We start from the raw sequence: 22,075 nt of genomic DNA, 5'->3' as shown, positions 1-22,075 counted from the left end.
TTAAAACGGTTTTACGCAATCATTTTATCGACAACAAAACGGAAAAGTTTAGACGAGAATCGAAACAACAACCCTTGGAACTCTGCATTAAAAATAAAAGCGAGCAGCATAAAGGTGCATCTACTTTCAACTACAACCATTGGCTTTTGGTTAACAGCTTGATTGCTAACGTTATGGTGCAAAAAAAAACTAAAGACCAAGCAAAGGATATAAATCTGTTTTAAAGGAAGAAATATTTCGTTAAAGTGTCAAATATTTTAATAATTTCCTTTTAAAAATGAGTTATTAACTTTAAAGATAAACTTAGGAAAACATTTACTTCACTTTATAACTTTAAAATATTACGCTTATTTTTTACCCACAATTTGGTTAAGGGTTAAAAATCAGTTCGAACTGTGTTGTCTCGTAGTTTCAAGTTAGAGTTTTACACGTTTGAAACCGTCGGAAAATCGCAAACAGTCGGTTAGTTACAGATACAAGGTGTGAACTTTTGGGCGGAAGGTAAAATGCGGAATAAGTGAAACTTTTCGCGAAGGAAAAATTAAACGCCAAAGTGCTCTACAGGTAAGTCTGTACAAGAAAAGATCAAACCACTGCAAATCGATTTTTTTTAATTTAGCCTCCATTATAGTGTTGTAAAATCATTTTAAAAAGTAAAATAGTGTTTTTAAACAATATCCACCAGGAAACTCTGATTCCAATTTACGGGAGATTTTTACCCTGATACTTGATCCACTAAAGCGATGATTTACCTACAGTATATAGAGAAGTGGTTCCCAACCGGGAGTATCATTTCAAATGCTTAAGGGTGCCGAGAAATATTTGGGAATCTTTATAAATTAACTTTTGATACATTTCTTTGTGTGCGATTAAGTACAATGAATCAAATATTATTTTCCTACGTTGTGTAGAGTTGCTTTGTATTGTGACATTAAAGTAAATTACTTAACGAAAGTTCCAGTAGAGGTGCCGCAATCTATTCATTAATTCTGAGGGTTGCTGCAATCCATAACAGGTTGAAAATCACTGCTCTAGAACACAAAATAGTTATTTAACGGTTTCTTACCAAAAAAAAAAAAAAACGTCAGCGGCACACAACATAAAAAGGCAGATAGCGAGTACCAATTCAGTAGTGTTAGTAGTGTTGTTAGTCGTTACACGAAAGCCCAGCTTTGACCTAAACATCCCCAGATTCTTAACCTGTGGGCTGCGAAGTTATTTCAGATGGACAGTTCACTTTTACTGAGCTTTTTCGGTGTGGAGAAATTATAAGAGCTGGTTCTACACTTAGGTGTTTTATGTAAACTGGCATAATTTAAATTTCCCTCAGTTCCCGCATAATATAAGTACTTTAAGTCACCTTTCCCATTCGCATTGAATTCCATTTGTTAATTGTTTCGCCACAACTTAATGCATGTCATGGAAAATAAATTCTCGGTAAAATTGTGGCACTAGGTAAAAAGCGTTGGTGAAAATAAGGAAAAGTTGAGAAGCAGTGTGCTACGTAATTGTCAGTCAATCCAAGTGCAAACACATTTGCTGTTACGCGGCAATCCAAAGCGAGAAGTGTTGTTATTTTTTTTATAGGCCAGAATCTCTTTCTTTTGTTGTTCAGTCGAAATTTGCTGCATTTGTGGAACTTTTCGGGGAATCACCGCCCACTAATCATCACTGTGTTTTCCTCTGAAAAAATATATTTTGTAAATGTAAGTTAGGGGCAGGGTTTGGGGTTAGGTAAAAGGTTGTATAGACCTCAATCTGACTATTTAGGTGTTCTGCCGACAAGTTTAGGTCTTATTCCGATTTACACGGTATTACCAGTATTGTGTGCTATTCCTATTTTGAACATATTTTGAACTGTGTTTTATTCCCACGTTGATGTTGTTCTAATTTCGGTTTTATTGGTAGAGTCCATATAACAAACCACGGGGACTTATACGGGTACTCGCTCGTTATACACATATACCCGCTTCTAAGAGTTACACCTATTTAACAACATATAACCAAAATCAGTCATTCAATCTAGCAACTGAGCTACACAGGCTCAGAGGGAAGCAATTCGAGAAACAACAATACGCCAATGCTGATACGTAAGCCGTAATCGTTGCTCAAAAGCGGCTTTAGAAGGGCTAGATCACGGTTCCAAACACATATATGTGTGCGTATGTCTCATTGAATTGTACAGGGTAAACACTTGCGTATGAATGCTTTAGTGCAGGTGTCGGCAACCTACGGCCCGCTGGCCGGATCCCGCCAAGGTAATTTATCCGGCCCGCCGCCTCTATGACAAACTGGACACAAGTCAATTTCCTATACTTTTTAATTATTTTAACTACGTAAGTGCGGAAAATGTTCGCGCTTCGCGTGATTGAACTTTCTACATCTTGGTTTTGATGTTGTCTTTTGAACTATATTAGACATATACGCGCTTGCTTCGCTCGCCAGGTGCGCCGCCACATATTTCAAGGTTCGCAGGTGCGCCCTGACTTACGAAGGATAATAAACACTGAACTAGATTAACCATCAGAATTATCGCGTGCCCTTAAAGTAGTTTTATAGAAGGCTACCTGCGGACTTAAATTTTAAACCAAAAAAAACATTTTTTTCGCGGTTTGCGCGAACATTATACTGCCTCCCTAAATGTAATTAAACACATTTTAAAATGCCAAAAAAATTCAAGGCCCGCCTGATTCACAGTTGTTTTAACATTTTAATAACACAATTCTTAGTTAACATTTTGTGCGGCCCGCAGATACCTTTCTGAGTTTGGTTTTGGCCCGCGACCAGAAAAAGGTTGCCGACCCCTGCTTTAGTGTTTCAAACAAACAGTACAAATTGTTCAACTCACGTAACAACACTTTTGTCCGAACTTTGTGTGAAAGGTGACGTTGCACTTGACCTTGTGCCCGCTTCGCTCGTCAAAGCTCTGGCACATTTGGTAGGGAGGCGAGTAGAGGTGGAGACTAACCGCCTTTTCAGTGTGAGATTTGTTCTCAACGCGATGGAGACCGATCGAGTCTAAGTTCAAACAAACCAGGGGTTTAACTAAGCAATTAAATCTTAAGAATATAAACGTTTATAACCCACTGATAAATAATAATTAACGAGGGCCGATGGAATTTGGTTTGAATAATATGGGGTTAGATTACGAACTAAGGCTAAGGCATTTACTATTTCTACTAATGAAACCAAGTCAAGTTTCAAAAAACCTAAAAGTTACAGTTATTTTTTCAATATTAATTTAGGGTGTGACATTCAGGTACCACAGAGGAATAGTAAAACTCAAAATTGGAAATGTATCTTTTAAATAGTCTTTTTAAACTTAATAGAAACAAACGTTGATAGGTTTTTTTCGGGCGATCCGAAATGATATTACTTGGGTATTTGCCCAATCTATTTGGAAACCCCTGTTAAAAAAAAAAAATTGTTGTTCATATGTTAATTTTGACATTTTGCCAGAATATCCAATCTTTTAAAACAGCATTATTTGCTGGGACTGTTAGTTGCTTACCGTTGATATAGGCGACTTGGTCTTTGGAGTATGACGTCACTTTGTTAACGTGCATCTGGGTTTTCCGCTTGGTTGGCCAAGCGTACTGCGTCTCGGTCAGTGTTCCGTCCATCATTTTCATGAAGCAGTGTGAATCAGAGTGGTCGTGGATGGCGCTAGAAAGGCAAAAAAGTTAGTTTTAATCGAGAAATCTCGCCCTTCTGGTGTAAACGGAGTTATTCACAGACGTTTCCGCAGCAAATAACAACTGACATTCTGGCACAGTTAAAACGATAATAGATGTCAGTCAGCTTATGAGTTGTAGAAAAAGTTGAATAAAAAGACTAACGGTAAGGCTAGAAGTGTACAACTAGCTCGCTAGCGATAGATATGTGTCCATAACCTGGTTTGTGTGTTTATAATTTGTTAAATGAGTCTTACCTTAATTAAAATTCGGCCTTGGGTAATTTAAATAAACGAAAATTAAGCCAGAAATAAAGTTGTAAAGTGTTTAGATTGGAGGTTAAATTAGACAGAATTCATGTATTAATAACGAATATAGAGGCGACAAAGACGTTAAATTCTCAAGCTTGACCTTGTGTAGATAATCATGATCAAACTCTATCAACCATCGCTTAAAAAAAAATAGAAAATCAGATTTAAGTAAATGACATTTCATCAGATTAAAGTAAATGACATTTTCGGGTTTGCAAGCACAACAAACGCGACAACAGACTGGGATTGCCATAGGGAGAAATACAGAGAAAGATGTAAATTATTTGGCCTACTTATGCTAGTATCTTGTAACAAAAGCGTAGGACTAGTTGTGATAGGCGGAATGTTTAGTTTACACATCTCACCTTCCGTGTCCCTCTCCCCAGCAAACAAGTAGGAGGTTGTATTTTCCGTTCCCCTCATCCACCAAGTTCCTTGTGTATCTGAAAAAACAAGACAGTTTTTAAATCGAATTCGCGGTACATTTGATAAAAAAAAATTTGACGGAAGAACAACTTTACATTCAATACAATACAATGCTTGTCAGCAACCGTATTCTTATACTGGTCTGGTGTGTTTGACTTAACCACTACAGAGAATTTAGTGTTATTCATTCAAATAAAGAGTCGAAAAAATGAACAAAGACTATTCGTGCATTTCACCAACGTTACTCACTGCACTGTGGGCTGTCACATTCAACTTCCTGGTTTATTCAATAATCAAGGTTATGAACTGAACGCTAGTTTCGTTGCACAAACGTTTTTATACTCGCTTGACAAAACTATGTAACACCAAAAGGTTTGACCTCTTTTGGTAATTTAATTCTGCCAATTTCCTCGTGTTCCATTACTGCTTTTTTATGTGTTTGCTTTTAAAAGCGCCAGTTGGGTAAATTTCGCTTTATTTTATTTAGAAAACTTTTGACGTTGTCTTGTGGAGAAAATTTACAGGTGAACATCACATGTGTATTTGCAATCACGGCGAAATTTAATCGCTGTTCTGACAATTTAAGTGCCTTCATAATATCAACAACAGATTCCGTCACAACTAAAATAGCATATGAACAAAACAGAACGTCCAATCCCGATCGCGATTGGTCGAAAATGTGGGCGTGAAGAAGGCGTTGCCTCTACTTGAGAGCGCAGCTGAGGTGAGGCCTCATTGTTGTGACAAACGGTCGTTTGTTCGAGGTTGTGACGACATAATAGGTGTTTACGCGCGTTGCGGAATGCCCTTGGGTGCTTATTGCAACCTTGGAAATCGCGTCCTGGTTTGAACTTAACGAAAACTGAAGATAGGTAAGGCAGAGGTTGAGTGGTTCGACCCAAAATTGCAACGTCTGAAATTCAGTTTTGATTCTTGCTCTTAGACCAGTGTTTCTCAACCATTTTTCGCGGCGAGCCAATTACTAAAGGTAACTATCACACCAAAACTTTAGCCACCAAACTCTTTTTTTTTATCAAACTTAACAAGACATACACATTGGCATTATAAATTTCGAATTTAACTTATTTTGAGCCATGTCTTCTTATTTTACTCACAGTTTTTCAAAACGCGGAGAAATCTTGCTCAGAACAAGTCTCCATAAATTTAATAATACCAACTACTGTTTTTTAACCTTTATTCGTCGCGGGGACTCAAATACTAATCATTTTCACTTTGGTAAGCCAACAAAACACAACACATATTAAATAAGTTCGAATTGAATCAGCAATAGGCATGACTTCGTATTGCTTGCCACAATTTTTGTCACATTTTGGAGAAATCTATTACAGAACCAATGTCAATCAATCTAATCATAAAAAAACTACTGCAGTCAAGGACTAACAAAGCGAACGGTGAACCTATTTTGGGGTCGTGAGTCACGGCTTATAGGTTGAGAGACACTCTCTTACAACAGTGGTTTCCAAAGTATGGGTGGCGAATCAAACGGGGGTCGAAAGGGTTAAAACTGGGTGGCACATGTACGATTCATATTCGCCGAAAATTGGACGCTAAACTCAACTTTTTTCTTTATATTCAAGTTCGTTCCATTTCAACATAGACTGAATTTTTTGCATGAAACGCATTAATTTGGTTTCGTTTTATTGAACTGAATTATTACGTCGAGTTCGCCCAAAATCACGACGCCGTAAAGCGCCACAACTTTTTCCTAAGGCTGGTGAGAAGGTAAATGTGGCAAAATGGTTGTTTTCTGTGGTTTTATGCCCGAAAACTATCGCGAAATATTAGAATTCGCTTTGTTGTTAAAAAAATTTTCGACGTTTTTAATATAAACAGAAAATATATTATTTGAAAATAGCCCAATAGTTTGGAGATAAATAGCTGAGAAAATAGGTCGGTGGAGTAAAACGCCATGAAACATTATTAAAATGTTTCCTAACAATTGACTAAATTCATTAAAAAAGTACATATTTTATACTAATTTTCGGTATTCGCGAGGTCGCGATGTGTTTTTAACAGGCCGAAGAAATTATTTGACCATTTAATTTCTGATGTTCATTTCCTCGACAAACTTTCCTGGCATTTTTCGGTTGCGTCGGATGTGAAAGCTGCACAACGGGGCACCGAAAGTTTCGATGTTACGAAATTCACGACCAAGCAGTTGCGTAATTCTGTTTCCTTATGGCGATTCTAATCGCGATGCACGTTGTTAGCCTGTTAGAATAAGTAATCGGATCGTATGTACAACATGAGGGTGTATCTTTATAGAATCCAACACCATCGGCGGCAGGCTTGTAATCGGATTGTATGTATATTCTGTCTTTATCGTAAATTACATATAGTCGCCGTGTACGCTCATAATATTTGTATATTTTTTGAGCTTTTTTTTCGAAAATGCAGGTGCTTATGGTCTAATTTGAACAGCGACACTCTCAGATTGTTTCCAAACTTTGTATCAGAGACATTTTGATCTAGTTTAGCAGGGTATTCAATAATTAACAAACTTTCTAAATGAGTGGCAATCGTGAACATTTGTAAACTTGTAAACAAGTGTTTCAAAAAGGTTTTTCTTGTTTTAGCGCTTTTGTAAAGTTGATTTCTGTCGAGGTTTATTGCACAAATTGCGCCCTTCGAATGCAGCATTTCCTTGGTACAAAAGCAACACAAAAAGTTATCCTATACGGTTTAAAGTGAGTTAACTATCGCCAATTAAATATTAATACATTAGCAAGCGCCCAGTGAATTATAATTCAACATGAAGTTGAGTGAAGTGACGTGCTTCCTATGTACAAGGAGTTGTGACCCATCCTTGTCACTTCTCGTGAACGATTGCCACACACACGCAACTAATCACGATTTACTTGCAAGAAAGACCGCCGTATTGCGCCACGCTGCTTAAATCATACTCGGTAAAACCGGGCAGAGTAGTGCTTGTTTTTGTTATAATTGGTAATGTTCCACCGCACAGCAAAAGTGTTCCGAGTCAGGGTTGCCAGTTTGGATTTGCCAAATTTGAAAATTTAGGCTTTTTTTAAACCTCTTGGGATTTTTTCTTTTCAAAAAAAATCCAAATGAAATTTGGCTTTTTTAGGCTTTTTTTTGTTTCATTCCAAAATTTCATGAGTTTTATGTTAAGAAGAGACCAAACTATCACAACAAGAGAAAAATTGTCACAAAAAAATGTACAAAAAGAGATAAAATACCAATAAAATTTTACAAAATGCGCCAAAAAATTGAGAAAAATTGCCACAAAAGGAGAAATTCGATGTACAAGCATGATCATTTATTGTATTTTTATTAATTTAAGGAAAAACATAGGCTTGTTAGAGTTTGTAGTAGTTTTGGCTTTTTTGGCTTTTTTTTTAGGTGAGTTTGGCTTTTTTTATTTTTTCCATCTGGCAACCCTGCTCCGAGGGTAAGAAGTTAACTGGGTTTTGCACTCGCCCACTCACCACTGCGGGTGAAATTCGCGCCGGGCGAGCGCTGATTGACACCAACTCGCATGACTGGTGTGTGGGCTCGGTGGGAAATTTAATTAGTCTGTGAAGAACGACTTGCGTTAAGCTCCACTACTAAGCGTAATTTTACTTAGCGCCAGTTATTTCCTTAAACATTAGGGCACAAATACATTTAACACTTCACAAATAATAAGGTTAATCGAAGTCACGTTCGAAGCTATGATCGTAATAAAGACTCTTTATCCGGTTTTGAAACATCGTCCGACTGGAGAGTTCCTAGGGCTTGGGACTTTTTTTAAAAAGGTGCACAGGCAAAAAAAATTAAATATTTTGTTGTAAGTTTCAAACGTCAATCATCTTCGGTGGCGCCTACACGGACTCTATTTTTTATGGGTATTTGCATATGATACCTTTAATGATACGCAAGTTTTATTTTAATAAAGTTTTAAATATATGTTCTAATGGTCGCCCGGAACCCGCACCCTTTAAACAGTTTAACGTTTGATGATTTGGGCACTTTGCGCACTGTTTTTTGTCTGAAGTGCAGAATTTTAGAAAACTGCGCACGAGGTACAAAAATTGAAGGGAACACTTGTACGAGACAGATTGCTACAAAGCCGTATGTCACCGATCCGACATTATTTGACATCCCAAATAGTTAAAGTCACTTGTTTGCTAATTTAAAGGTAGAATTGCCGCATTGATCATCGCTGGAATTCCTATATTAACTTGGTATCGAATCGGCAACGATACTAATACAAAGACCGATACTACCACTCGGTATCGGGTATCGGCTCCGATCCGATACTACCAGACATCAGTTAAAGTTAAAGTCACTCGTTCGATCCAAATTAACAACAAACCTGTGCGTGTCAAAATGGCAAAACTCCTTGAAATCTTCCTGCTTTGCCACATACGATCCCATGAACTCCCTGACCTCTTCCACATCAATGTCGTCTTCCTTGAAGATCTCGCTCAATCCTTCCACAAGTTCGCCAAGGCTTTTGGGCCGAGGAAGTGACTTGGACGGGTGCTTGAAGTAGGGGGCGTGGCGAGACACACCCCCGTCGACGGCTTGTGCTATTTCGGTGGTCATTGTTGTTTAATGCTGTGTCGTGTCAGGACGTATACAAGTGTACAATTATATAAGCTGTAAAAAGCTGAAATATATATAAGACTGGGTTAATGGAGTGGTGATCAAAAATACTGAATTAAAGGTAAAGAAATCGGTAAATACCGCGGCATATTTAAACTCTTGCGAAAAGACATCAACTTTTTATCGATACAAAGGACGTTTAAGTCCTTGAAATATATATTTTAAACTAAACCAAAAATCCCGGTTCGTAGAAAAAACATGTACAGATATAAATTATTTATTCGTGTTTTCCAAGTCTAACGCTTCATGCCTCCTCTTTATCTTGCAAATCAAGTTAGTTGAACGTATTTTTTGTATTTACCTCTGGTATCAGTTCGCTACAATGGCCGTCGGGCAAAATAAAGCCACAAACATAATTTCAGTTAACATTTAAATCAGTTTGTAATTTGATTTTCGATTGAAGGTTATTTGTAACTTTATTTGAAGGGATATTTGTTCGTTGCCCCCCAAAATAACCAGGTACCCTTTGCTGAATTTTTAACTAGACCAGGCTTGTTTTACGTTTGACACTGTAAAACATATTAGAATATTTTGAACGGCTGTAGGCAAATGTTACAAAACACTGTACGCAAATAAAAAACACTGTGGAATGTAGGCAAATGTAACATGACGACCTGCAGATGAGTTGGTAAGGTTATATAGCCCTTTCTCTTACAAGGCCTGCATACTTTAGAAGGGAGAGTATACATCTGCAAAACTCTGCTGGACTGACATGTTTGTTTGCCAACTACTGATTACAACATACGTCTTAAACAACACAATTGAAGCTTTACTGTTATAAAACCACAAATGCACAGTTTTTCTTCATGATACGACGTGCCAATTTTTATCTTATAACTTCTTCCCGTGCCAAAGTTTCGTAACCGAGCCAATTCTTTTTAATCATATAAGCGATTTTTTACCAAAAATAAGAACGTTTATTTAAACTTGAAAAAAAAAACTGTCGTGTAGAAATGCGCATCACTACATCAAAGTGTCTCTCAGTGAGCTGACTTTTGTTTCTTCACACCCATCTATATAAGTTATGTGAATGCTAACCTCCACACAGTATAATGTTACCATATTAAAAGTAATTGTTGGTTGTCGTGATTGCCGCGATTGTGATGCGGTACTGCTCATAAATGCTAAAAAACAAATTATTAAGAGTAAAATTTTAATAAATTTTTTTTTGGGGGGGGCATGGCCCCTCAGGCCCTCCCCCCTGGCTACGCCTATGCTTGCGTGCCATTTTTTATTAGGTCGCGTGCCACATTTGACACGCGTGCCGCTTGTTGGACACCCCTGGTTTAAACCAACCTTTCATTCGCAACTTCTATGCATTGTAATGTCGACAATGCATATTGTTTAATTATAACACTCAAAAATCCTTCAAACTTCTAAATATTATGATGTCGACAATGCATATTGTTTGATTAGAACGTCGAACAATCCTTGATTTCGCAACATCGGACGTATGTTAATGCTGGAAGTTGCGAACTAAAAACGTGACTGGCGATCGTTCAATCGTGCAGTGAGACATTTACGCAAAGAAAGGTCCTTTTCAGTCGTGCACACGGAACTTTTAAGACAGCTTAGTTTTAAATCGGCGCTGAAACCGGCTTAATTTGCAGGACACACGATTAGCGCTTTGGGTAAAACACGACTTACACATTGGCCAATTAATGCCTTTTAAACAAGGCATTTTTTGCATTTGTTCTACTTTAAGGTGCGATAAAACCACGAAAACAGGGTAAAAAAGGAATGGCCCACAGACTGGCCTAATTTGCGGGGCACATAAATAGAGCTTTTCGCAAAACACGGCTAACACGACGAAGCCAATTAAGGCATTACGGGTGAAAAGTATTTCCTGTTTTATATCAGGAAATAAGTGGCCTCCACCGCACGATTTAGGCGTTAGGCGAGCGCAAACTTTTTTGTGCGTGGTGCAAAGTGCAAAAAACTTTTTGTGCATGAATTTTTCGACATAACGAGGATATTTTGGGCAATTTTTAAAAAATATTGCTGGTATTTTAGGATGCTGGACCTATAAAGTTCGTTTTTAATGTTTATTTATAGCGGACTCGCGTATTTGTAGCCTTTCTCAAAAGACTAGCATTTACCATGTTTAACAAAATGTTATTTATGTTGTTTTATATATAGCTGACCAATTTTTACACACGTGTAAAACAGCCTTTTTTTAACACGAATTGGACAATAATAACGACAAACATATTTATACAGATGTGAAAAAATCTTCTGGTTTCCAAACTTACGTAGTATTTAAATGCCTTTGCTTTACTAAAGTCACTGAAACTGTTTTTCAACGCACTAAAAGCGTTACAACAACCAAACAGACAAATTTTTGCGAGTTTAAACTCAGCAGAGATTTACACTTGTTGAGCATTGAGAAAATTGCAAATCAATATTAGGTTCAAACAGGAGTCCTTACCTTTCTTTAACCTATTAGCGTGTTTGTAGCTTATCGAAGGCAGCTAGTAGCATGGACTATTTTTAAAACGGAAAGCAACGGCATTTTAATGCGATATGCAGCCAGTCGCACAACAAAGCGCAACCATTACAGTAGCACGTCATAACTACAGTTTCACAGTAAGCTATCTAGCTATGGTTCAAAGCAGATCACCAGGTTTCAAAAACATTATAGAAAGCTGGACGGAAAATATACGGTAACACAATATAACGCCGCATTATATAGTATTACAGCGTAACACCACTTTACAATGGTCGCCATACCGCAACCCTTTACAGCAGCATTACTAATAATTAATTTTACAAAAGTAAACTTGACGTCAACGCACTATTCAACAGAGGTATGACAAAAGCTTACTTCACAATCACAACATATTTCGCCACTTTGTAGTAACACAGCGTAACACCACTTTATAAATAGTCAACATACCGCAGCCCTTTACAGTAGCACTCATACTTCAACGTTTACAATAGTAAGACTTGACGTCAACGCAGTATTTAGCAGCAGCATTACAGAGGGTCACTTTTCAATAGCAGGATATAACGCCCTTTTAAAAGAGTATTACAGCACAAAACCGCACTTTGCGACAATCAGCTAAACGCATCCCTTACAGAAGCTTGATTTTTACTTTTACAATTATACCAACATATATCGCCGCTGTGTAGAAACACACTAACACAGCATAATCACTTTACAATAATCAAAATACCGCAAGCCTTTACAGTAGCACTCAAAATAATTAATTATATTTTCTAATAGTGTGGTTTATGCACTATTTAACAGCATCTGAACAGATGGCTACATTTCAATACAGGATATAACGCAACTTTTACAGCATTAACGTGGTCTAACGCCATTGTATAGCACAACGGAACAAGGCTATATACTAGCAGAATGATGTAACGTTATTTCATAGCTGTACGTCACTAGGCTACTTAATAAAAGCGTGGCGCACCGTCACCCTAAATTATGACGTATAACTCAAACGCTATTACAGCAGCGTTAAAAAAAGAAAAAAATTAAATTAAAACTTTAGATCGAAATGACTTGTAGGTAAATTTTACATTTTAAAAGCCAAAACCTATAAACAGTAGCACAGGAATATTTGCAATTTACATTCTGATGAGAATAAACTGCGATTTAAACCAAATTGATAGTGAATAAATTAATGTAATTCTAGTTCAAATTCTAGTTTATACTATGTTTTGCTAAGATTTCAGTAATTCTAATTGGAGAAAACTAAAATGATCCAATTCTAATTTAGTTTTAAAAAAATGAAATAATCTAATTGTAAAAACTTTTCCAAGTCTGCTTCCAACACATCCCGACCTCCACAGCAAGACGAAAACGTGCTTTATTTAACTACAGACGTCTGCGGCTGCTTACCAACCCAGCCTCCTGTGACCAATAGAGGAAAAAGGAAGAAGGCGAGCAAAAAACAGTAGACACACACCTGACACACCCCGAAAATTCGACCAATCAAACACCGCCGAAGCTTCAATCTACTGGGCTACAGAGTGGCGTGTTAGAAACATACGTTTCTTGGCTTTTGCTGACTTTCTTTTCAGAATGTTTCAGTCAGGGTTTAAACAATTAATAAAGTTAATCGCCTTGACCGAGTTACTAAAAACTATCTTAAACCAAATGTAAAATTATTGCTCTTCCGGCAAATATTTTTTATTGTAAAAGTAAATAAAAAATGCCGGTGCAATTTTACATTTAATACAATGCCTGGCAGCATCAGTATATTTAAGTTTGTTAACTGAAAAGATTACACATTTCAATCAAAAGTGCCTAATGTTTGCAATCTTAAACATTAAATCATGTTTTTTCTGCTCGATTAATTCCAGAAGATATATATATAATTTTGTATTGCAACTTTCAAAATTACTCAGTTTGAACAAGTTACAATTAAAAAATGGCATTTCTTGTTCTGTTTTAATGTTCATGTTTTACTTAGCTGTTATTTCCAGACTGCTTACGAGCAGGAATGCAACTTTAGCATTCGGATTCTATTTCAAGCGGTTTGCAGCGAACGTGACTTCAGACACATTTAAGGAAAAAAAAGAGTAACTGCTCGTAAAGGTGTGGTTTCTTGTCAGGACAGGGCTTGTTTTCAGCAAAGATATTTCATTACGACTATTGAGCAAGTTTCTAAGAAAAGGCGTTAACTAAAAACTATTTAAACATTAGATTTAGCCACCTTTTTGCAAAACAAAATAAAAAATATTATACAACGTTCAAATGCACTTTCATTATATATGAACAGTTATATAAACAAGCATACAAGTATAAAGCTACAGTTCTGATTCACACACGCAAAATATACCACTAGAATAAGTACATAGGCCTGTGCAGACACTTAGAGGTTGACAAATGCGTTTGGTGAACGGTGACACATTGTCTTATATCCGGTCCTCTTTGAAACACCATTTCGCGATTGATTGCGATAGGCCAGTTTTCATGGCCTTGTTTATAGCGGCCGGAACTTTTCTTAGTCGCGTTTTTTTGGCCGTTAAGCTTGATAAAAATCTAACTTAATTATATTTTTAGTCGGAGATTTTTTTCTACTTCTTTAGAGGCGAAAAAAATGCAAATATAAGAACAGTAAAAATAGCCTTTGGCACCTTTTAGGTTGGCCACGTAAATAAGCACTCTTTTGGGCCGGATGCCGTTGTGATATCAGAATGCAAGCTTAAACGGAAGGACCGTACACTACCCTGTATCTACCAACTGTATTAACATACACAGCGATGACTGGATACTATAAACATGTTTAGAAAAACTTACAGCGCTGTAGGAAACGTTTTGTAGAACGAGCTCTTAAATGCAGTGGTGTATAAAACGTTTCATACTAATGCACGCTGAAAGACTTTAGGGAGTAAGGAATCTCCCGCTGACAATAATATACAAAGAAAGATCCTTGCTTTGGTGTCAGATGATCTTAAGACTGTTTATAAAAACAGGTACAAAACATAAAATCATTTAAATTTTTTTTTACAGAAATATATATTTCGCCTTATGTATAGGTATTATCAGTTTCTTAATTTCAATGATTTGCGAAACTTTAGAAAATAATTTAATATTTTTTACCTGTTTTTATAATCAGTCTTAACTTCATACAACGTAGGCATTTTTTTACTCTTACTACTCGTATAAATTTACCATTATGTGTTAACGTTTGAGTTTTTGATTTATAACGTTTAAGCGCACGAATTAATTAACGTTTATTTTCATGTTCCATAAACCAAGCCTAGTTTGCACGATAGTTTGCTTTTAAAAAATAAATTTGCTAAAGTTGGACTTAAGTGCTGCATCACTTCAACATATCTCAGAAGAACACAACTGAAAAACCAAAACGCTATTAGGGCTGAATAGTTGCAAAAAATGACTTACAATATACACGGTTCTGTAATTTAGCTTGATAATAAAACTCAAAGCCAAAAAGGTCGAGTATATCAACATCGCCTTGATAAAGGCGTTTTGCTACAAACTTGTATCATGTTTAGTTAATGTGGTTCAATTAATTACAGGTAACTTCTTGTACAACTGCCAGGTGCGTATTAGAGTAGATTCGATCCACCTGACTCGACCGCGTAAAGTGTCTCCTTGTATTAGATTTGTCGTTATTTCCAGTCTGTTTACGAGCAGGAATGCAACTTCAGCATTTGGATTTTACTTCAAGCGGTTTGCAAGGAACGTGACTTCAGACACATTTATGAAAAAACGATAAGAGCGATTTCTAATTAGGACAGAGCTTAATTTCAGCCAAAAATAATTCAAAGGACTGTTAGAACAAGTTTCTGACTAAAATGCGTCAATTAAAAGCTCGCTACAAGGGGTTCAGCGTTGTCATAGCAAAAATAAACTTCCTGTACAATTTCCAGGTGCATCGTAGAGTAGTTTGGGTTCAACTGATTCACCTGCGTTAAGTGTCTCCTTGTATTTGCAGGCGCCCACAAAACGTGCTACTGTGGCGTCACTGGTGTGTACACAAACTACAGCATGCGACACACAGTCTGGACCACGTTGAATTAAACGTGACACAAATACAAGTCATCGGACAAGTTTGCAATCCAATTTAACTGGGCAATATTTGATTTTGTCTCCAGTCAATTTTTTTGTGGATCACTTTTGACAAGAAAAAAAAAACAGAGTTGGAACATGAAATTTTTACAACTGTTAGAGACCCTTCCAAAGTTGTTTCTTATATAAAAATTTTGTGCCCCGGAACTAGGGGCTGGTTTTCAGGGGTAAAACTATCATTTTTTTAGTTAATTTAGGTCTAAGCACTTTTCTACGATAAAAAATCGTAAAAATAATCTGATATATATATGGATAATGGATACATGTCATATAAAAGGTTAAATAACAAAATTTTAATTGTTTTTTGGGTTTTTAAGAGAAAAAAAAAATTGTTTTTGGAGATATTCGAGTTGAAACGGTCATTCCGTTTTAAACAAGCAGTTTGGTTTACTTCGAAAAAAAAAGTGTTACTTCGTCTTTATGGAAATTTTAAGCAAGTACGTTCAGCGTAATTTCCACACCTTGTAACATCCAAAAGGCATAATATATATTTGTGGATTTTAAGCAGAAGATTTTCGGGACCAAAAACAGAACGCGTCTTGCTCTTTTTTTTTTTTTTTTTTTTGTGTATATTTTACGCGTTTTTTAGTGCCTAACGTTAATAGAAACCACCAACAAAACACTTAAAAAGCTTTTTGCTTATAAGAAAATTGTTAGGGCAGCATGGGAAAACCCTACTTCAACAGTGAACCATTAGCACGTGTGTACATCTGTGGTGGACGCTTTTCCAAGTCGCATAGGCAACGATAACGACCACACACATCACCAAACACAACATTTTTTGCCCTTTTTTATGCCAACATTTATAGAAAAAGTTAACGCCCATATTGGTTTTGCCCGCGAGTCTTAACCGACAATTTGTCAAAAAAAACGCAATGCCAGCGCCCTTTCAATACATCATACGATGGTGGTGTGCGTTGTAAATCGACCTAACGTTAAATAAAAGTCAGCCAGTGTGTGAGGTTTGTGTTCCCTACGTTGCGCCAAATATCGTTTTTCATTCTCGTATCGATGACAAAACAATTCTCAGGCCTCTGGTAGACGTGGCGTTGTGCAGGCGAGGTCTAATTAGGTTGCGATGTTGCGTAACTTTAAAATTACGCTATTTACGGCGTGATTGCAGGATTGCTGTTGTTTGACAGGTGAAGGTGAAGGTTAAGAACTAATTAGTCGGTTTTAATAAGCCCTAGCTTCTATAAATGGTGCCTTTTTGACCTTCGCGCTACTGTGTTTGTAATGAAACACGTCACTCAACAGAGCTGTTTTCAAAATTATTTATTTTGTTAAAAGAGTTCTTAACATACGTTACTCGGGGTTACATAATTCGGTTATCTGCTTCAAACAAGCACGCGTGCGCGTACACAATCACACAAACAAACAAACAAGCGCACACACACATTTATAGACCATCACAAACACACAATATAAACACCCCCAAACACACACAAACACCATCGTACACCATCAGTCATCACTCACACATACACAGTACACACACACACACAAAAAAGCTGATAAGGCATTTTTAAATAAAATCAAAGTGACACAGGCATTTAACTATAACAAATTGACATTTACAAGAAAAAAACCTTTCACATCGGTCCATTTCTGAAAGTAGGACCGCAGATAACTTTTGGGTCAACTATATTCTTTTAGTTGAAACAGGTTGTGTGTTCAACCAGCGTAAAGCAAACTTTAAAAACAGCTGACGGTGAACTAAGCTGAACCAAGCTAACAATGTTTTTTGCAGCAAAGGTCTCAGAGCTAATGTCAGTTTTGAGTTAATCGCTGCAGGCCACACGAGTATAGCGGAAGAGTTACACTGGCTTCACCGTGCGTCAAATGGTGGCCAGAACACAGTAAACACAACAAACAAAACTGCCTTTATAATGGATTGCAAAGCCAAAAAGGTCGAGTAAATTGACATCATCTTGATTAAGACGTTTCGATACGAGCTTGTATCATCTTCAGTTTATGTTAAACATTAAACTTTAGCTGAAACATTAACTCATACTAAAAGTTGAAACGTCTTAATCAAGATTATGTCGATTTACTCGACCTTTTTGACTTTGCAATTCAATTTATTTTAAAGCTACATTACAGATCGGTGCCTAGTGTACCCAAAAAGGCAAAATGATCTATTTCCTATTTTAATCAAATTTGGAAAAACTGAAATGCTTTAATTTTAATTCTAATCTAATTATAAAAAAGCTAAAACCAATCTAGATGTCCGAGTATGCCTGCTACTGGTTTAGTTAACCAATAAAGACTGCAGTTATGCACTATTCCTTCGGTGCTATGTTAAAGCGTATATTACCAAAATAAAACGAACAATTGTTCTACGTCTTGTAACAGCATATAAACAAATCTTCTCACCTAATGTATGGCTATAAACTTTGAATTTTAGCGATTACTATTATAACATAATAGTGGCGTAACTTGTTAAAACGTTGTCCAGGCATGCTCACATACTCACTGACCTTAGTTACAACCTGCTATGCCCTACCTGTCATAAACGGTCGGTTTAGTATTACTCACCACACATCATCACTCAAACCAACGTAGGCGGATAGCAGGGGCGCATTCACGGCTTTCGTTTGGGGGCGTGACATTCTTGTCAGAAATTACGTCACGAAGTTATGTCGTAACGTTACAAAGTTAGATCTAAATGTGATGTATTTGAAATGTAACTTTAGGAACACTATACAGTGCGTATACTTAATTAAAAAGGTGTTAACGTCACTTGCATTTCAAAAGCTACTTTATAAAAATTGTATAGATTTGCGTAAATGGGCTTAAACAATTTTTATCAAAAAATAGGCTGAAACAGAGTCGAAACAAAACTAGGATTCGCACGAAGCGCCAAAATTTGGTTACATTTTGTTAGTGAAAATCGGCAAAAATACAGTTTTTGGGGGGATCGTTGCCCACCCTTAGACGCAACCATGGTGGTTAGCCGATTGGTTCGTTAGGTTAAAGTAATGTAAAACTGCGGCTCAAATAACACCAAGAGCTATTTTGTTCTAGATATTGTAAGAAGAGCTTTGGAAAATGGCCTTTACTATATATCCTTAGTTGACCATATTTGTTTGGCGTATGCCGGATATGATTGTTACATAAACAACATACGGCATACGCTCAAAAACTCATTTAAACTTCGACCAGGTGTTAATTTCCCAAACGTTTTTCGGCAAAAAAGAAATTCCTAACACGATCCAACGTATAAAAATTGCAATGCAGTTTAAACTAAAATAAAACACCACTTTGAGCTCAACACATGACACGATTTTCGAAACTTTGTATGCGTAGATATTTTACTGTGAAAAGAATATCCGGGAAAACAGGATACAGTTTTATTGAGCGCTAAAACGCAATTCAAGGCTAGCCATTCAGTCCATCTAAATAAAAAGCAGCAAACTAAAACCAACATATTTCTACCAACACAACAGAAATTTTAATTGGCAATTTGATAAGAATTTCCTGATAATACTCACATAAGTGCCACAAAACAATAATCACTGCTACAGTAAATGACTTTCTCCGTCAAAATTGACATACGTCAGTTTACCTATAGCACAATGAAAACAAATCCTTAAAAAGAGGGATTGTCATGGTTTGAAGTACCACAGAGACTTGAACATATGTCAGTGACATCACTTCAGTTCTTAAAAGGACGCAACCTCGTGATCTGTAAGTGCACTCTTAAAGTCGGGAATATTTTGTGGATTTTTCCGTAAAAATGGTGACGTTATTTGGTATTATATGACACAATACGCTGCTCTAGAATCCTACCACAGCGTTTAAACAATTTTATTAATACAACTTGCAAAGTTTGGGTTTGACAATAAACCTCACAGTTTAAAGACCCAAGTAAATACAGAATCAGACAGTTTTTAAGGAATGTATATTTCGGCTCTGCTGGCATCGTCAGTTCCTTAATTCAAATGATTCAAAGTTCGAATAACAAACACAGCACTGTATTGTCTACTCTATAAAAACTAGCATTTAAGGATTAAGCGAATGGTTTCTAAGCATTACAGAACAGCACTAAATATACATCGCACTAAAACACATCATTAATCGTAACTACACAAAGTCCACTAAGGCCACAGATGTTATACACTTCAAACAGTTTTGCCTTGTTTATTGGTATTCCAGTCGCGATATTCTGTCCTGTTACCTGATACAATATTTAAACTAGTGTTAAAGTTGCATAAAAAACCTTGCTCAATCCGTAGTATTTTTATAATGACTGAAAGCATTTGCTGACGTAATCAAAACCAATCGTTCCAGTTTAACTATTTCGTTTCTATCTAAAGACTTTTGACTGAGAGAAGAAACACGCCCATTTAGCTATTGTGACGTTTCAATAAGGCCCATTGTTACAAATTAGCCTCAAACGCAGCGCTTGTAAACCTAGATTTTAGTAAAATGTTTTTTTTTTAATGTAACTGGAAATTCAATCAGTAAATTAATGTTTTACATCTATCTGCAAATTTACTGTGGTAATTTAGGTAATACTACTTTTGTAATAACACACAAGTGTAAAGCTTTGTTTGCTAAGTGTTTAACTTCAAATGTATCCAGCAAAATTAGAATAATCCGGTGGCTAAATGGCGAGATTTCGCGAATCCTTCGTGACGTCATGGAAACCTACTGGGAAAGTCTCGTAAAATTACAAGCCGGCGTAACGAGGAATGGGCGAAATATTTCACTGCCTTTGGGCAAACTTTGAGCTTAGCAAAAATTACGTGATTTAAAAACACAAGATAATGGATTAGTTATAATTACCAAATACAAATATATTTAGAGCATAATGGTTGAAGGTAGACGTCGTAAGAATTTCAAAACCCATTCACAAGTCGGTAGAATTTTAAACGTTTCGAAGAGCCCCCCAGTCAATATACCTCCAAAAAGATATTTGAAACGTTCAAAATGCTACCTACGTCTATATTGGCTTTAATATTCTTACTACGTTCAAATAAAAAAATGCAAAAATCCTTTACCAAGGTTTTGGGTGTTAGTGTGTATTTGGTTTCATTTTGAGTTAAAACTGATTGGTTGGACATTAACGTCAACAGCACAACAAAACTGCCCAGTGTTACTACTGGATTTTGTTGCTAGCAGTTGAAATGGCTGGCTATGACCATGTTCTGCTAGCCTTGAAATATCCAGTTACGCTAACGCCGGGCTGAAACAGACTACAAACAGTGCGGACAGGAAATAATCAGCAGCCTCCCAAAATAAGTAGCAGTCAACGCCGGTCGGCACTTAAATCACGTGGTTTGTCTCACATAACGCTGCTGATGCGTTAAAAAATTTACGGCTTAGTTACTGCACTGGAGACTGGGTCAGTCAACTGGATAATTCTTGTTGTCTAAGTCAAAAACTCACTGCAAAATTCTTCTAGTTTGGCAGAACGGCGCTGGTCTAGAATCCTGCCACTTTTTTACAGTAACTAAACGAGTTGTCGAAAATGCAATTGCAAGGAAGAAATGAATAGGCTATGAGAGAATAAATGTATTAATAATAATACTTGGCCATCCAAAACCAAAAGCTAACTCGCACACTAACCCAAACTTACACCCTAACCCAAATAAAGTTATCAATATAAACCCCGGACGAAAACGTGGTAGGATTCTAGCAGACAAGCGCAGGCATAATACGCACTAATTTTCATTCTAATCTTATTTGAAAAAGCTAAAAGATGTCCAAATCTGCTAGCACAGGCTTAATTAGGTCACTAGGGAGTATGGCGTGCGTCTTAAATTTAAATCAAAGGGCACCTGTTTGAATTTTAAGTTTGGGGTTGAACCACAAATGTGAAAGTTCGAGTACACTGTTCTACGAAAAAAAAAGTTTCTATTTTTAGTTGAGACCGTTTCTGAAATACATAGGCCTAATTGGGCAAACATGCCGTACCAAGAACGCACAGTTTTACCCGCTCGTCTAGCCTAAATTTAGGTTAATAACATGCGAGTACTCATATGTAATCGATAAAAGAATCCAAATTTAACCTAATGTTTACTTCTGACAAACATCTGACTTCATTGTGGGCAAACAGGCTACTTGGCTTGTGGGATTAACGCTGATACCTATGTACAAACACATCATAGCAAACCTTTAGGCAGTGCTTCCCAACCGGGGTGCGGCGCAATTATTGGGTGCCATTTGTAAAGCTTAAGGGATTTCTTTCGGAATTAACTCGTGGTTTATTTATAAGTTCCGTGGGCCCAAAAATGCAAGGGAGGAAAAATGCAACGTGGTGATTTTGTCTATATTTTTTTTATTTAATTGTAAGTATCACAAGTTAAAACAACGATAACAGCATTGACTGACGGGCTGAAACCCGCTGTCAATGACTTTAAAACAAACGATTTTGTTTAAGATAACTTACAAACAAACGTACTGTAAATATAAAACGTCTTTACGACATAATTTCCAATTTTATGCACTATATTTTATCATTAGTTACTGTA

The 22,075-nt window shown here is 36.7% G+C and overlaps 1 protein-coding gene across 1 annotated transcript; it reads right to left on the bottom strand.

Moving 5' to 3' along the window:
• Window positions 1-672: 672 nt before the first annotated feature.
• LOC146162761 (cysteine dioxygenase 1-like) lies at window positions 673-9,043 on the bottom strand. The gene is made up of 5 exons (XM_083383497.1): window positions 8,751-9,043; window positions 4,351-4,428; window positions 3,512-3,666; window positions 2,849-3,018; window positions 673-1,683 (listed from the first exon to the last, which is right to left on the bottom strand). Exons 1-5 carry the CDS (start codon window positions 8,981-8,983, stop codon window positions 1,669-1,671), a joined length of 651 nt encoding a protein of 216 aa, XP_083239623.1. The 5' UTR covers window positions 8,984-9,043; the 3' UTR covers window positions 673-1,668.
• Window positions 9,044-22,075: the final 13,032 nt, after the last annotated feature.

This window comes from Ascidiella aspersa, chromosome 3, assembly GCF_963924565.1.
Source record: "Ascidiella aspersa chromosome 3, kaAscAspe10.2, whole genome shotgun sequence".
Taxonomy (NCBI): Eukaryota; Metazoa; Chordata; class Ascidiacea; order Phlebobranchia; family Ascidiidae; genus Ascidiella; species Ascidiella aspersa.
Note: the sequence above shows the minus strand (reverse complement) of the source record. Positions and strands in the feature narration are given on the sequence as shown.